The sequence below is a fragment of the Haliaeetus albicilla genome, chromosome 4, assembly GCF_947461875.1.
Source record: "Haliaeetus albicilla chromosome 4, bHalAlb1.1, whole genome shotgun sequence".
Taxonomy (NCBI): domain Eukaryota; kingdom Metazoa; phylum Chordata; class Aves; order Accipitriformes; family Accipitridae; genus Haliaeetus; species Haliaeetus albicilla.
In genome coordinates, this window is record NC_091486.1 from 50,452,141 (window position 1) to 50,469,326 (window position 17,186).

The 17,186-nt window shown below is 48.9% G+C and overlaps 2 protein-coding genes across 13 annotated transcripts in view; one reads left to right on the forward strand and one right to left on the reverse strand.

The window, feature by feature from the left end:
* The window catches only part of SAMD11 (sterile alpha motif domain containing 11), a 124,793-nt gene extending 120,633 nt beyond the window's left edge, over window positions 1-4,160 (forward strand). For all 12 annotated transcript variants that reach the window (XM_069782598.1, XM_069782600.1, XM_069782599.1 and 9 more), the window contains one exon: window positions 2,547-4,160. In XM_069782598.1, the coding sequence (XP_069638699.1) occupies window positions 2,547-2,795 (249 nt within the window). In that variant the 3' untranslated portion in view covers window positions 2,796-4,160. The remainder of the gene's footprint in view (window positions 1-2,546) is intronic.
* NOC2L (NOC2 like nucleolar associated transcriptional repressor) overlaps window positions 39-17,186 on the reverse strand; it is a 59,884-nt gene continuing 42,736 nt past the window's right edge. The window contains exons 18-19 of the mRNA XM_069782611.1: window positions 9,303-9,443; window positions 39-6,771 (exon numbers count right to left, since the gene is read on the reverse strand). Coding sequence (XP_069638712.1) covers window positions 6,626-6,771; window positions 9,303-9,443 — 287 coding nt within the window. The 3' untranslated portion in view covers window positions 39-6,625. The remainder of the gene's footprint in view (window positions 6,772-9,302; window positions 9,444-17,186) is intronic.

The window sequence follows — 17,186 nt, forward strand, 5'->3', positions numbered from 1 at the left end:
GTTGTCCCTAGCCAGAACAGGGCTGTCAAGAGACCTGGTTTATTGAATATAATTTATTAAGCAGTAATTGTTCATTTATTTATTTGTAATTCTGGTTTCAAGAAAGCTTGATCTGTCCTCCAAAATGCTCCATATCCTCAGCTGGAGCCAGTCGCATAACTGCTTCAGGAACAAAACACGGACAGTATTCAGTGCCCAGGGGCAGAAACAAATGGTTCGGGACAAGTGGTGGGAGGGAGAGACAGGGACGCAGTGGGAAACTCCTAAAACGGACCAGCTCCTGCTAGAAAAGACACGTCAGGCTGTTCCCACAAATACTGGCCAGGAAAGAAGGAAGGCTGTAAACAGGTAAGGCAAGGTAGATGGTTTCAAATCAGTTGAACCTGAAAATAGTCATCCCGAAGTACCAAAAGAACTGGGTAAAGCCACCTCGGGAACCAGCTGTCTTTTTTTTTCTAGACTGGACGTAAGTCCTTGCGCTGCTCATTTTCCTTGTAACTAGGTGGCTCTTGGCGATTCTCCTTTTTAGCGAGGCTTGAAGCACAAATGCATTTAACACATCTCAGCATCATCTGTTGATTACTTTCCCTCCCCAGTGACTAATGGACCAGCTCTTTCCCTTCTCTGCTGTGCTAGTAATAGACTGCCGTAACATTTTTATCTCTTGCTAGTCATAGTTTACTGGTCTTGCTGATGGGCCGTGCCACCCCCCCCCCCCCCCCCCCCTTGTGCTATTCACTTGTATTTTGATACACTGGAAGTAGAAATGGTATTTGCCTTTGTTGAGTTAGTCAAGTTCTTTCTTTTAGGGGACTGTATTTCCTCCTCAACAGATTAGTTTGCTGTTGTGCCCATATAGTGATGTTTCTTCTTCTCAAAATACCTTCTTTTTTTTTTTTTTTTTTTTTTCCCCCCTCCTCTATGACTTGGCTCCCAAGTCTCTGCCTGAAGAGGTCTGCTTTCCTAACACTGCTTTGCTCTTCTCCTGCCTTCCCTAGCTGGCAGTCATGGTGACTTCCATTGCGGTTGCCTCCACTTCCCCTTGGTTGGACTCAAAATCTAGAAGAACATCTCCGCTAGCTTCTTTTCTTTCCATTTAATGATCAGAAGATAGCTTCTGACACATGTCAAGAACAGGCTGTTCTATTGTATTCCCTAGGGGATTATGTCATGCAAATAGTTGTGACAGTAATGTGCATGTGCACATACATGGGTTGCACAGATAGTCACTATTCTGGCACGGTTTCCCTAACCCACAAGCTATACATTTGTTACATTATGTTAAAACAATAAGAGCAACTTTACTACTTTCCCTACAGCCCTCACTGTTTATGAGGGGTCTAATAAAAAGGTTCTGTGGGCAATTGTTCCCCGTGGGTCAATTCAGTAGGAAATAAAACTCTTATGTTTCTTAAAAAACAGAGAAAGCCAAATAGCTCACAGACATTCTTAGATCGGATTTGGTGGGGGGAATGTGAGATACGGGCTGAAATTAGAAAAACCCTGCTTCAATTTAATCAATAGTGTTTAAAGTTCTATAATAAGGCATGGTTGGGGGGGGAGTAAGTAAGTGGGGAGCAAAGTCCTGATGTTGCTAACTGAATAATGCTGCAGTTGTCTGGTTTGAACACAAGCTTGTGTTTTTGTTTAAGCTTAAATGTGAAACAGCTGTGTAGGTGCTGGAAAGTTGTGGGGCCTTTGGCCCTTGCTGGGAGGCGAGAACTGCTTCAGGAGAGTTTTCTTCAGTACTGCAGAAGAAGGGAGAGGCTGCAGGCTTATAGTTTCCTGTGCAGTTAACAGCAGCCACCCTGTAGCCAGATTTTTTTTTCCTCCCTCACCCTGTTGTCCCAGCCCCCTGTTGTCCCAGCCCCCCTGTAAGAGCAATTCCTGCTCTTCAGAAGTGGACATCGTGTACTGTCCTGCTGTACGCTACCCTGGGCTGGCTTAGCAAAAGGAGAGCAGAAGAGTTCTATCAAATTGTCTGTCCGGTGGTGCCTCTTAATGAAGTAAAAGAATTGGTAGGACTCAGTCGGCCCTCTTCACCTGATACACCTTCACCTGAAGGCAGCTACAGACAGGCATGTTCCCAACATCTTGTGTAGCAGAGATGACCTAGGAACTGCTGCTTACCACCACTGTGTTTCACTCATGAAGAGGATGAGCTGCGGTCCACAAAAGACAAAGAAAGAGCGCTATCCTAGTTGTCCATGCAGCCTTATCTAGCCAGGTACACAGGCTGCAAGTTTCCATAGTCCCCTCACGAGACAGTGAGACCCAATTATTTCAGATCAGAGGCTGGACTTGGTTCAGCTTTGGGTTGCACGCTTCCTTTCAGCCTGCGCCTCCGCGAGGCCTTCAGTCTCGTTCTGGCCAAAGAACACAGATGCACGCAAAACACGCCACAGGAAAAGGGCCTGCACTGTATGTCCCAGCAAAACTTTCTTTAGCCTGCAAGATGTGATCTAGGGTAGACCTTGCAGTTGCAGCTGTACTTCAGTGCCATTTTGCCACCCTGCATTTTTTTTTCTTTTTTTTTTTTTTAATAGGTCGCCAAGAGAGTGGGCAGAGTTCTGTACATGGCGGGCTTCCCCATGGCTTTCCCGCTGCAACCTCCTGGTTTACGGCCACCGGAGCGGGACCTGGCCCCAGCTGATCTCCGGCCATCCTCCACAGGCAGCGTGGCCTCCCCCTTCAGCAGCGGCCTGCCCTCCGCCAGCCGTGTCTCACCAAAGCAGGAAAACGGAAACCCCTCCATCATTGCTGGGATCAATGACACCGCGAAACCTCCATCTTAACTGCAGGACAGCTCTTGACTGCTTCTGGAACTGAGATTCAGTTGAACAAACTGAAGGTAATGCATTTGAGAGACCAGGAGAGCCTCCCTCAGCAGTGTGAGACACAGGAGTGAGGAAGGGAGGTTTTTAATTTTTTTGCTTTTTGTTTAAAAAAAAAAAAACAAAACCCACAGAAATTTTAAAAACTGTAAAAAGGGAAGGAAAGAAAACTATCCAAAGATGTACTGAGAAAACACGAGTGGAGAGAAAATGATTCTAGAGGATGGCAGCAGCATTCCCATTCCCTTTCACACCCCTTCTCGCTCACCAGTCTGAGATGGAGAGCCGTGGACAGGGAACGAACGCTTTTCTTGGCCTTCAAAGAAACATGGCTTTCAGGAACTTCTGGGTGTGACTACAAGCAGGGAACGGGCACTGCTCCTCCCAATGGTACTCAGCACCCCTGAGCAAAAAAACCCATCAAAATTGAAACCAACCACCTTCCCAAATATCTCCTCCTCCCTGGAAACTGTACTCAGTTCCTCATTCAGGTGTCTATGCATCTCTAGCAACTTTAAAAACAATACCAAAGACAGACAAAAAGAAAAAAAAAAAGAGAAAAAAGAAAAAAAAAAAGGCAAGTTCCGGTCCATGTTTACTTCAGTGTGGATGGTACGGCACAGGCGGCTGTCCTACAGGCTAGAGGCTGCCCTCTTCCCTGGCACGTTGTCCCTTTCAGCACACACAATGGACTCTGCCTGTGCTCCAGCCCTGCAGAGGTGTTTTGTTTTTTTTTCATTAGGTGTTTTGTTTTAAAGAGAAGAAGAAAAAAAGTGTGTGCTTTGGTGGGATGAAGGGTCACAGGCCTCACTCCATTGTGGCCCCCTCCCTCCTTCACGTGTACAACAGACTCATTTTTACATTTGGGGTGGGTTTTTTTGTTTGTAGGGTTGTTTTTGGTTCTTCTTAAAGCCTTGTTACAGAGGTGGATGTAGTTGCACATTCTGGCCTGCTGTGGACCACGAGACAGATACCTGTGCGTTCCCAGAGGAGGGGGAGGGATGCTGGGGGATTCAGGCTAAAAACAATGGGTAGAGTTTTTACTACTGTGAATGAGATGGTAACTCCTGGGGGTGACCTCCTGTGACTTGTACAGTTGTGAACAACAATCACATGTGGTACTTTTCTCTCTCTCTCTCTCCCCCTGCCCCCCTTTTTTTTGTTTAAACGTTGCACGTGCTACCGTTTTTCTTACAAAATAGCTTGGTGGTACATTAGCTTCTTTATATTGTAAAAAAAAAAAAAAAGTCATTATCCATCACATCACGATAAAAATGCTTTCCAGCAATCAATTTAAATAAAAAAGAAAAACACTTAATTTACAAATGGTACCTAGTTTCCTGAGCTCCTTGCAAGTGATGGCTTTACCCAAGAAGTCTCCTTTCTTTCACTGTGTGTACACTGGGGCCGTATGCTTTACCGCTGGTGGTGTTGATAACTCTTGGTGCAGCGGAGCTCCTCCATTTCTGGCCTAAAAGCCAATCTGAGGGTTGGTTCACAGCTGCCAAAAGGCAGACAGCACCTTGCCCAGCTAAGTTAGAGGACAGAGAACAAGACACTCCTTTCTCTTTTGGAAAAAAAGGTAAGTTAAGTTAAGTTAAAACCTTTTTCTTATAGCTGGGGCCTTACAATTCTCATCTTTGCAGTCATATCCCAGGCTCCCATATGTAATTAATTGCCTGAAGACACAGCCTTTACCAGCTGTAGGAAACCTCAGTCTCAAATGCTCCTGAACCCCTAATGAAGCAGCAGGTGCTCTGGCCCCCTCAGTGGGCTATAAATGATAATGACAATAATTATGATGTTGTTAATAAAACCCAAATTACTAATTTCTGAGGTTACTTCCTCCCCCTTATGGGACAAAGGGTATCTAGCTGCATGTCTAGAAGGGCAGGTCTAGTAATTACTGTAACTGCAGTTGGGAAAAAGAAGCCTTCTCTATCCCTATTCCTGCCACTAAGCTCCAAAAAGACATAACAAACTCTGAATGAAGCAAACACCCCACAACACTGTACTACAGCAGTAATTACCTGTGCAGTAATGATGTCTGGAAGCAGGAAAGGAGCAGCACTCAGCATAGGACAGACAGGAAGACCATAATTACCTCTTTACATACACCAAGTTGTTATCATTTACACATGTGGGTGAGAGGGAGACCACTACCCAGGCTACAGTACATCTGGGTTTTTATCTGCAATAAGGCAGTGTTTCTGAGCTGTGGTTCTTCTGACTCCAGGAAAACAGAACTTAAAAAAAGAAAAAGGAAAAAATTGTTCTTTTTGAATTTTTTTTAAAAAAAGCATCTTATCCTCTTGTGGTGTGCAGGAGTAAGGATGCCTGGCAGGGGACACATAGGCAGTGCGGAAGGCAAAGATGACCATGTCTGCACTTAGCTTGGCCACCCCTAGCGCTGACAGCTACTGCCCTCACTGAATGGTGGCAGGGAAGAATAAAAAGATCATATTTAGTCCTGGCCTTCTGTCTTCTTTTCCAAAAATCTGCATTAACAAATAACAATGCTCTCAAAAGGCACAGTTAATTTTCAGGAGCAATGCTGTCAGATACGCCCTAAGAATACATAACTTTTCCTACCTCTCTCAGCAAATACCCTCTATTTCCAGTTTATTTTCCAAAGATCCTAAAGAAAGAAATATGTTTCCTAGCTGCCAGTCCTGCAAACTAACAGTGGTCTCAAGAGATAAGCTGTTTATATTTTCCCAGCAGATCACAAATTGCCCTTACCCAGCTTGAGCTACACAATGTCCTCCCACAAGTACCACTCCTACAGGAAGACATATAATGAGCTGCATCAAGAAGCTGCCCAGGTGATGCAGTGGTTGGCTTTGAGGTAATAAAGAAAGGCTGAGTGCCCAAGACAGCCTGCAGTCATCAGTACTGTTTTCAGGACTCGCAGAACAAAACGGTGTTCACCACCAGCGTCAGCAGCTAGGACTGGCCCTAGAAAGAGGTGATTTTATGTCACTGTGGATAACAATAGGTCTGTTACAAAGCACAGGTTCAGACTTGTCCCTTGTTTTTGCTAAGCAAATGTATCCCGTGCAAACCCAACAGCCATCACAAAATGAAAATATTTCCTATGTATGTGATTAGTTTTGCCTCTTCTTACTCCTTCCTGCCTGCGCAACCGCCCATCTCCACCCCCCACTCCGTATCCTAAGGCACTTACTTGAAGTTAACTTCTTTAGCATACTTACAGCCAGCTTGATTGAACTGACTGAGCTGCTTCTGATGTTGCTGATAAAGGCTTCCATCTGCAGTGAGAATACAAAGCTCTGAAACACTCTACGCAATCCTTAAGAACTTCTTGGCAAAAAGGAGGGTTTGGTTGAGGGCCCCAGAGCAAAATATGGGGCGACGCAGGTGGTTGGCTGAACAGACAGGAGGACCCTTCGACAAAAGAACTTGTCCTTCCCTTGGTCAGCTGACTTATGCTCCAGCAGGAGCTGAAACTGAACCCTATGCTATTTAAAGCAGCAGATTTTAATGAGGGCTTTTTATGACCTATACTGAGCCGTTTTACTGGCCTTGACATGACCGCAATTTTACCGTTACCAAAACCATAACTGGTAGAAAAAGCTTGAAAGTCCAAGTAGCATCTCTGCTGTGTCACTGAGAAAGTCCTTGGTGGCACCTGGGGTGGCCTCCCACCCTCCATGCTCCCCAGCTCTTACCACCTCTTTGAGAACCAGCTACAGGTGCTGAAGGTTGGGTGATCCAGTACACAGCAGCTCTGTAAGGGATAAGCTTGGAGGGAGTGGCTGTGAGGGCGCTCAGTCATCGTCAGAGAAAGCTAAGTCCTCCACAATGTCCTCTTCTCCTTGAGCTAGCTGTTCGAGGTCAGACCGTGACATCCCACGAGTGCAGCTCCTCTGCTTCTGTGACCTTTGGGAAACCCGAGCAGGTTCCTTGCCTTCCTCTGTGGGTGGAAAGAGTGAGAGGTGTAAATCCTGCTTTACTGGGAGATGAGAGTGAGGCGAGTTGAGGCAACTCATTGCTAATTAATCCCAGACACTCATTAATTTGTTGGCGCCACCGCAGCTCCCAGATAGCAGTAGGAGAGCAGAGCACTGCAGGGTGCTCGGCTCTGAGGTACTTGGGGCAATAGGAGAGGAGACCTAACCAACCTGTGCCTGAGGCAGAAACACAAAGAACTCGGGGGCACAAGACAAGCAGCACCTCCAACCTTCAGCCCTTGCAGCTCAGGTCAGTCTTCCTCACCAGAGGTGTCAGGCTGGGCATTAAGAGCTGACAGAAAGGAGCTGTCATAGATAACGGAAAGACTCCCAAAAGCAAAACTAGCCCCAAGCTCCCTCCTTTTTGAAATGGTATTTTAACAGTGGGGAGCACAAGTGAGAACCTGTTTTGGGGGGCTGTGCAGGACTGTGCATGTCCCTATTCCCAGTGCCCTTCCCTGTCATTCCAGAAGTGTGGCTTGAGCTTCCTACACCTTGCTTCCAAAGGGGGCCCTGCAGACCATCTTCCTTAGGCAAAGCATCTGCTCAGCAACAATTCCTACCTCTGGTCTTACGCCCACCAGGTTGTGGAGGGCGTCCTCCTCTCCCGCTCCTCAGCGCTCCCTGGATCCGCTGCCAGGCTCTGCCAGTTCAGCCCACTCGCCAAAAAGGACAAAAAGCTACCGCTGGGTGCTCACCGCAGTTCACGTCTTTCCAAACTGCCCTGGTGACACCGGAGCACCACAGAAGTGCCTCTCCAGGGCACTGAGAGCACATGCAGAGTTCTCCCCTAAGGCTCTGGCCTGCTGCAGGGTGGAAGCTGTCATGGACACGAGCTCCTCGCTGTTCCCTTGCGCGACCAGGCTGCATACATGTGTTTTGGTAAAAAGCACAACAGGAACACTCAGCACACAGAGCTTAAGACTTGGGAGGGGCGGATCTGCCTGCCTGATGTCTGAAAAAGTGCCACAGGCCGGGAGTACCAGGCCCGAACGTCACTGCCACTACACCAGTGTACCCAAGCACTAAAAGACTCTGCTGGCTCTATGCCGTGCTTCTACAGGCCACAGCGAAGGAAGCTGCCGTTAGGGGTGAAGGAAGGGAGGATCAGAGTTCCTGCTCCCCCAGACACCAAGGAAGGGTGCTTTTCCTTCAGCTCGTCTGAGTACTCCAGTAGGCAGAGAGGGAAAACTCTCCCTCTTTATCCTTTACAGCATTGTCAGAACATGCATCAAATACCCATCTATTCTCGGCGCCGAGGTTTGGGTGTGCATGCCAAGCCACAGCCATCTGCCACGCTAAATCAGTCAGATTTTGCTCTCACTTGGACTCTTTCCCCCTTCCTGCTCTCCCCGCTCCCCAAACTAGTAAAGAAAGCCTGCACACACAGGAGCTTTTGTGGCTGTTCCCCACAACCACACATCACGCCCAATGGCACGCTGAGGAGCAGAGGCTTGGCGCTCTAATACAAAGGCCTAAGCAAGTGGCACACAAAAACCAGCAAAGGAACACCACAGCTGCCAGAGCCCCTGGCAGGCCCAGCTTCCGTCTGCTAAGTTAGCAGAGCGACTTGGCAGACGCAGGCAAGACGGAGCCGAACGCGGTGAGCTGCGCTGTTGGGGTGCCGAGCAGGCTCTCTAGCTGGCTGTGACTCTGTGCAAGGGACGGAAGGGGAAGATAGCTCTCTCCTCAGCTGCAACAAAGCCTGCCTTGGCATCCAGCACAGCCCCGGTGACAGAGCTGGCAGGTTTCTCGGTAGCCATTCAGACAGCTGTTCTGGCCTGCTAGGAGCACGCTGAACTAGTAGCCCCTCACGCTGCTACCCACCACTTTTACCGACTCTCTGGGCAGCAGCTACTAACTGGCAGAAGCGATCGGGACCAAGCACAGAGCGAAGGCAGCGCTTCTAGCAGGGTCTGTACACGTCCTGGCAAATACCACTGTTTCAGTGCAAAAACCCCAGAGGAATGCAGGACTTGGACAAGATCTCCTACCAGTCCTATCCTGGGAGGAGCTGTTGAGAAGCAGCAACTAAAGGGTTACACCTGTGCAGCACCCCATCCATACATACCCCAGGCACTGCTCAGATGAAAAGTGAAACCCCCATGCATGTGTAACCTGTGGAGAGCCTTGACGCAAGGTTTCTGTACCCTGTTGGGGTGGGCTGTACTTCAAGAGTTTGTTTGAGCCTCTCTGCAGGAGGCCCCTGAAAAGAGATGAAAGGGACTGGTGGCTTGTTAGAGCAAGGCCTGCAAAGACCTTAACCCTTTCGCTCTCTTCTCAGTATAAACTCAGAACTGCCAGGTCTCCCTGTCCCGGGCGTGTGTATGTCTGTGTGTAGAAGTCCCTCCTGACACCCTACAGCTCAGAACAGCAGCACAGCAAGAAAAGAGGAGACGATTCCTTTGTAGGGGAGCCCCCAGCATGCAAAGGAGCCTTCGGTTACCAGTGCTGTCAATAATTCCCTTCCCCTTTGCCCAACTGCACTACTTACCATCTGAGTCACTGTCATCTTCCAATTCTTCCTCGTCCTCCTCAATTTCATACTTTCCTTCTTCTTCATCATCATCCTCGCCATAGTCCTTGCTGCTTGCTTCTGAACTGTCGTCTGATGCCTGCTTGGCTTTGGCTTTACCTGCAAATATTTTTACTACGTAAATGGAAACGGAAAGAGCAGCACAGGAGCATACACGCAGGCAGTATATGCAAAGGGCAAAGTACCACCATCCTCACTCATCCTCAGGAGTACAGTTATATACACACTAAAGGGGAAATTTACCATTTTTCTCCAAAAGCCAAGTCCCCTTGCACTAGAGGCCCAGAGAAGGATGCATTTCATTTCAGAGGCACCTGCTAGAGGCCAGGAAGGCCAGGACACAGAGAGTCACAGAAATCACCTCAGAAGCCCATAGCAGGGTTTTACTGCTAAAGCCCAGGATTTGCTGCTACCTGGTACTTACGGAGCACCACCGGCGCAGCACCCAAGCGTCTGTCATAAACCCGTCTCCCCTGCTCAGAGAGACATGAAAGCTAGGAGAGGATGACAGACAGAAGAGTACAATGAGAAGAAATGGGCCTACTGAACAGACATGAGAAAGGAGAAGGAATAAGTCACGAAGCTGAGACCAGAGAAGGGCGGTTTCACTCAGAAATGGTGCCTGCGTATACCCACCTCCACCCCCCATGGTTATACACAACTGAAAACGGGTAGATTCTCTGGTTCAGGGCATCCTTGTAAACCTCTCTGGGCTTTATTCCCTCTGTTAGTCACAACAAAAAGGTCTAGGAACAGATATTGCTGCAAATTCCCTCTGCGGATGGCTAGCCAGGTCCAAGGGAGCCTGGGAGGAAGTATTAAGAGTCTCTGGGTGCTTGGCCTGTGGGAAAACCATCTGCCTCTGAGCCTCTGGAACAGGACTTCTCTTATTCATGTTGAGTTCGCTTCAGTGGAGGATTGCTTCTCCCCTCTCTCCCTCCTCCAGACAGTGTGAGTCACCAGGCATTTAAATGACAGAATATAAATTCTGTACAGAGGGAGCAGAAGAACCAGCTTCTTGCCACCACCCCTGAGCTAAGCCCGGCTCAGTGCTGCAGGTTGCCTGGCCTTGCTTACAAAACTGCTGAAGCAGCTATTTATTCACACTTCAGACTCTGCTTGGAAACTGGCTGTACATCTTTCTCACATTGCGATTCTTGGGCCCCACCGTGGCATCTATTTTTTGCCCCATCCTCCCTCCTCAGCAGCTGACCTATGTTACTCACTGAACTGGATACAGAGCCATTAATAAGCTGGCTGCTAGCATTCCCAGCTCCCCGTCATCACCCTGCTCGCTCTGCTTTCACCCATCTGTCAGCTCTGCCAGCATGCAGCCTCTGTGCAATTGCCCCCCAAGGGATCGGAAGCTACATCTCATGGACGGAGCTCTCCGGGCGCCCGCAGCCATGCGGAGAGCACCCGCTCCACAGGAGATGGATTGCAGTGCTATTCGCTGCACCACATCATATTGATGGGCACCTGAGCAGTTCAGGCAACAACCGAGGGGCACGCTCTCATCCATCAAGCAGCCCTAGCAAAAGCACCGACAGATCCAGCTACCAGCTCATCTGAGAGTATGCAGAGAAACCAGCTGTGGGCAGGAATCGGCTACTGGGCCCTTGGGTCATTCCTGCGTGCTACGACACAGGCAGCAGGCCGCTAAGAGGAATTTACTGAACTTCTCCAGCCTCCTGCTCCCCTCCCCTAAGCTCAGCCCCTGCCTCCCCTTCCACCGATGTACACACACACACACACAGAGGCCCCAATACAGCCTTCGCGCAGAACTCAAGCTTCCATCTCCTGAAGCAGAAGTGTATCAGCAAGACTCCAGAAGACAATGCTTAGGGTGGTCCGGTTAACCAGTGCTTTTCCCCCTCTTCCTCCTCACTCTGCCTCTAGATCCTCAAGCTGACAGCCCACAGCAGGAATTTTGCCACTAAGAAGGGCCATGATGATTCTGCTAGGAAATGAAAATGTCTGACCTCTCCTTCCACCCCCCTCGCCCCCACCAGTCTGGCATTAAATTGATGTAATATGATTATGTGAGGGATAAATGAAGAAACCTGTTCAAGTTCATTAGAGGCACACCAACACCTAATGTGGACAGATCACTCATTACAGCCAGGCCCAGAGAGATGCTGCAGCCACACTCCCTTCTCGCCTTTAATTGCCTCATGACGAGGCAGTCCAGCACCTCTTTCTAAGCCATTAATAATTTCCAGGAGCAGCCGCCTTTCCTCCCAGAGATCTGTCAGCTGGTAAATGAGAGGAACACATGAACTTCCCCACCCCCACTAGTGACACACAGATTGATCAAATCCACGCTTTTTCTTCCCCATCTCCTGGCTCTTTCCACCCTTGCCTGGTCAGGGGGACCCAAAATGTGCAAACTTGTTTCTCTCCCCTCTTCAGACCTTGCAGAGACTCAAGCAAGGGAGTCTCTCCTGCCTGCCAAATGCTTTCTCCATTCCAGAGGGCAGCTCGTCTTGATGTGATGGAATTGTTTGCGTTCACCACCTTGCCTGCCCCCTCGGGGAGGATGCCAGGGGTGTGCAATCCTGCTGAAATGAGGAGGCAGCTTTCAGCTCCACCTGCGCAAGGTAGGGGGAATCTCCCCTCAGATCCACAGGATTAAAAAACAATTGCAAATTCATCCCTTTCCTTCCTTTTCCTGTGCAGCCGTATCTGCTGCACGCATTATACACTGCTTGCAATTTATTCCCTGGTATGGCTGCACCACAGCCAGGTGTAGGACCTAAACAACGCAACCAGAAACAGACAGCCAACAGGCAGTGTCACCTTGTTAGAAGGACCACTATGCTGGGATCCTGGACACGTGAACTCAAAGTCCTGTCTCAAAACCCCCACCTCATCTCGGTTGAGGTCTTCCAGTGCAACGCGAGAGGCACTGACAGGGAGCTAACCAGCACTCCTAACTCCCAGGTTCTGAATGGAGCGGATACGCATTTGTGCTGATGAACTTACTGACCGAATTCCAAAGAACTGTCCACCACCCTGTCCGTTCTTTCAGGAACCCCTAAAATAAACAGAAGTGCCAGCACTCACAGAGCAGGGGCTCAAGCCACAAAGAAACCCAACGAGACTTCTATAAACATGACACCAGATGCAGAAACATTTGTTATTGCTAGTCTTGTTAGGATTCAGAAGAGATTAATTAATTCATTCATTGTTGGATTCAGCAAGGCCTGCGAAGCGAGAATGGAGATTCAGATGGGTGCGAGGCTTTTTCTATCAGAGTCCTGTGGCTTACAGCAAAGGCTGAAGTCAGGGTTGGGACTCAGGAAAGTAGAGACTGAAGACCTGCAAAGCTTACAGAGCTAGGGAAAAGGCTGCTGCTGTCGAAGATAAATGACTTATCATGGTTTTGGCTGCTGTGAGGCTGCTAAGGCTGAGGTTAAGGTAACGAAGGATCAGAGAGCTTAGCTACTGCTGGGTCCTGCAGGACCTGAAGGACTAGAAGAAGGCCTGGGCCAAGGGGAGTGGATGGCCTGCTATCAGCCTTTCATCTCTGGCCTAATACAAAACTGGGGTTAGGATTCAGAAGAAGACAGGCCTAAGAGATAGGTTTATGCCTGGATCCTACATGGTCCATTAAAGCAGGCTGATGGCTGTAGCTAGCACAAAAGGGTAATCAGTGAGTTCAGTGGGCAGTAGGCTTAAAAAAAAAAAAAAAAAAAAAAGCTTTTTTCAAATAATGTCTACCTTAAAGTTGTGGCATGTCTTACCCTGTTACCAGAGGATGCTGTGGAAGCCACGTTAACAGTGAGGATCAGGCACAATCAGGGAACCAGCAGATTCATCAGTGGATATTAAACAAAACGGTCTCTCCACAATCCTCAGTTCAGAACATCTCTAAGCTGCTGACCGCCCTGTAACCTCCCCTGCCCTGAACATACTTCTTCCTCTTCCCTAGCATCTCCATATACTTGCAAGATCACTGGAGGTGTTTAGCTTGCACCTGCATCTTGATGCACCTGCCTGTTATCCCTCTCCTCAACACATACAATTACAGTGCAGCTCTGGAGCTGAAGGGCAGAAAGATTCCAAGGCTGTAACACCTGGCTGTAGCCAACTTTCACCTCTGAATCACTCCAAGGATACCTCCAGGAGCACCTGCCCTGCGAGAATCCACTCCCACAATGTTATGCCCACACTGATTCTCCCCACAGGAACCTAACCCATCTGAATCTGCTCCCCAGCCCATGCTGCGGTTTCTCCTACTTTCTGGGAAATCTAGGATGCTTCTTATTCAACTCCAGGGCAGTCCCCAGCAGCCCCTCCTTGCCTGCTAGAGGGATGCTGTTCTGGGAGGATTCTGGAAGAGGTACCTCTGCCAGATGCTGCTGCCGGTCCCGCTCCCCTGTGGGAGGAAAGCAGGGGCGGGTGGTTCCCATCTGGGAGCAGCGCGCTGGGGCCAAGGGCTGTGCGAGATGCAAACACCAAACCACCGGCGGCCATTTCCTGCAGCAGTGCCTGGGGCTGGATGCAGCGAATCTCCTCTCTCTGCTACGGCACAGCTGAAAATGGTGGAGGTGGGGTGGACAAAAAAAGGGGGATGCTCAGAACAGAAGGGAAGGTAATGCACAACTGCACCAGTGCTGCTGGAGGACAACACGGTCTGCACATTACCCTCCTCCCACGTGCAGTGACAGTTTTCTTCATCTACCCTTGCTCCCCCCCAGGAATGAGTAATAGCAAACTGTGAGAATAGAGAGCACCCCAACCCCCTCAGTTTGGGAAAAGCGTGCCATTCAGTCCCTGCCTGGGATTGGAAAGACCTCTTCAGAAGCTTGCTCTGCTCTGAAAAATACAAAGGTCTTTGAGGTAGAAGTTAGTTAATCAGCAAGATGTTTTGGCTAGCAATGGTTAGCCCAAGAACTATAGCCGTTCTCCAGGCCTACCCTCTTCCAGAGAGATTAGGGACAGCGTAGACTGAAATCAACATTTCACTGATACAATACTTAATTTAAATCAAAAGAAAAGGTGAGGGCGCCTTTGAACAGCAGCTAAATAACAGAAAACTGATTATTTCCTGGCTTTTAGCAGGCAATTTTCCACTCTTGTGAATCTGGTCTGGGACCTGACAGGCCAAAATAACTACTAAACAGAAGAACGTCCTGTCAACACAGGAAAGATTCTGCCAAGCCAAATACTGTGGTTGGTGAGAGACAGGAGCCATCTTCACTATGCCTCCATACCCACCATCCCACCAGGAAGCCACAATGAAGCTGCACTAGCAGCAGGTTCTGAAATCCAGACTTTTATGTAGTAATCATCAGGGGGAAGAGTTTTCCAGACCAGGGCAACCATCCTCGCAGATTTAACGTGTGGGGTTGCCCAAAAGGATGAGTTACAGCAACAGACCACTGCAACTACCTAGCTAGAACTTCTCTGGCAGGGAATTCCTTCCTTTCCAGAAGCCCCTCCCTCCCTCCCCCTTCTTTGCAGAGACTTGCATATCCCCAGGACTCTGGCACTGGCTCTTTCCAGTAAGAACTCTGAACAGAGTTTTGGGTACCACTGCTAAGCCTTGCTAATGAAGCGAGCATGGACATCTCCGGCTATGGTTAACCTTTCCAGTGAGCCTTCTATTCTTTTCCCACATTAGCCTTGGCATTCCCAAACCATGCCCCTGCTTCCACTCCCAGAGCAGGGAGGGCATAGCCCACCAGTCCCATCTCCTCCTGCCCATGTCTGGAAGTAGTGTTGTGTTAGAAGGGCCAATCTGCTCCGATGAGCTTCCCAGATCCTCACAACACATCAGTGTCACAGTTACTTTCATAGCACCACCCTGTCTTGGGGCAGGTCTCCCCTTGTCACTTTTCAAGCAGGTCAGCATCACTGGGCATTCTCAGCTGTATTTCTTGTTTTCCAGCTCTATTTCTTGTTCTCCTCTCCCAGAAGGTCCATCCAGGGCAGTCTTATCTTCCTACCTAGATTTCTGCCATCAGCTGCTCAACAGTCTCTCTTGGAAGTAGCCCGAGGCTGATTCCAGATGAACCAAAGTTCCTCCATTGTCCCAGACTTTCCTTTTGCCTTGTTTGAAGAGAGGTGATTGCTATGCCTTCAAACCTCACAGGTAAAGAAGCAAATACACAGGCCACAGCAGCTGCTGGGCCTCCCAAATTCCCTTGCATCTGGCCACCGGGTAGAACAATGGCCACAAAGACAGGGAACTGCAGCAAATTGAAGCACCGCCTTCTCTGACTTCCATCTGCAGCCAGCCCTGACAGTTACTGAATGCAGAGCACGGCTGGGAACATCTCACGCCCCACACAGAGTAAGAACAAGAGCTTATTGTATGCATCTCCCAAGACACAGGCGCTTTTCCCAGCCTCCCTGTTCCCTGTCCCTTTCCCACTGTGGAGTCACACCATTGCCTGGAGGGGACTTCCCCCTACACTACAGTACAGACCCAGTGCTCCGCTGTCTCCACCCAGCACCTTGGGATCCATGGTGGGGCCGAGCACAGTTGCTCCTTGAGATGGAAGCTGCCTTCAGGGTCTGCTCCCTCCCTCCAGAAAACACCCTACTAAGAACAAAGGCTATGGAGAGGCAGCTGACCCAGGAATGTTGGAAGGCAAGACCCATTACTGACACTGCAGTGCTGATGCACGCTCAGTGACTAGATACCGCAGCTGTGGGACTCACACAAACAGAGCAGGGAGAGCCCTTTGATACCACGTGGACCTTAGTCCTTATTTGCACTCTCTTCACAATATATGCCAGCCCTTTAAAGCTGCCAAAGAACCTTACGGACAGATGTCACAAGCACGTGCGCAGGCAGGGGGGGTAAAAGCCATGCCTAACAAGTAGATTGCAAACCTTTGTATCAGCAGATTTCTACAGTGAGCAGGCAAGCACCAGAAACAAGGTAGAAGCTGCGTACATTAGGTGCCAGACAGACAGCTGCCATAGACCTTGTATTGTATCGTCAGTAGCCTCATTAGGATCCCAATGTACACCCAGAAATCCATCAGTCCGAGAAACCTCCCAAGCGTACATAAAGTCAGTTCCTGGGAGGCAGAGGAAGACACTCTGTCTCCCAGCAACCTACTTTCTGAACTGCAGTTATCACTGCCTTTTGAGAAGCCACTGCGATTCTTCCAAGGCATTGACTCTTATGGCAGGCAGGACAACCCCAGATCTCAAGGATATATCTCAGCAAATCATTTGGATGTCACACTGATCTTTCAGTACCTTGGTGGATCATGTGCTTACTTTTGCTCTCCTCTCCCATTCTTTGCCGGGTCACCTACAAAAAAATCCACTGACTTCAGCCTCAAGCTATCGAACAAGAGTTTTCCAACCTTTTCTTTCTCCCGTGTCAGAGATGCCTGCGAGAGAGACAATGCTCACTGGTTCTACGGTAAGTCTCAAGATTTATCCTCACGTCTTACAACGTGCACAACAGACTAGGCCTTTATCTGTAGATTAAATCTCCAAACAAGAAAACTGTATTCCTGCAAGTCGCCCTACTATATGAACGATGATGCGTTTAGAAAACCTGTGATATCCCAAACATTCCAAATTACAAAAAGAACATCTAAGTTTTTCCTCAAACTCTGTGGTGAACTTCTCGGGCAGGTTCCACAATTTACTGTGGCCCTCTCGTGGTCACAGCCAGAGAGTGACATCACTCCATTTTCTCCAGAGGCTCTAGGCCTTCTTGGCTTGTCAAGAATACTTGCAATGTCAGTGACTATAAAATAAATAAATCAATCAGAAGTGCATGCAAAGAGAGGATAACCATCCTTCCATCCAAGATCCTTGTTCTGGTAGCCAGCCCTTATGACAGCTATTGTTTGCAATGACGTATTA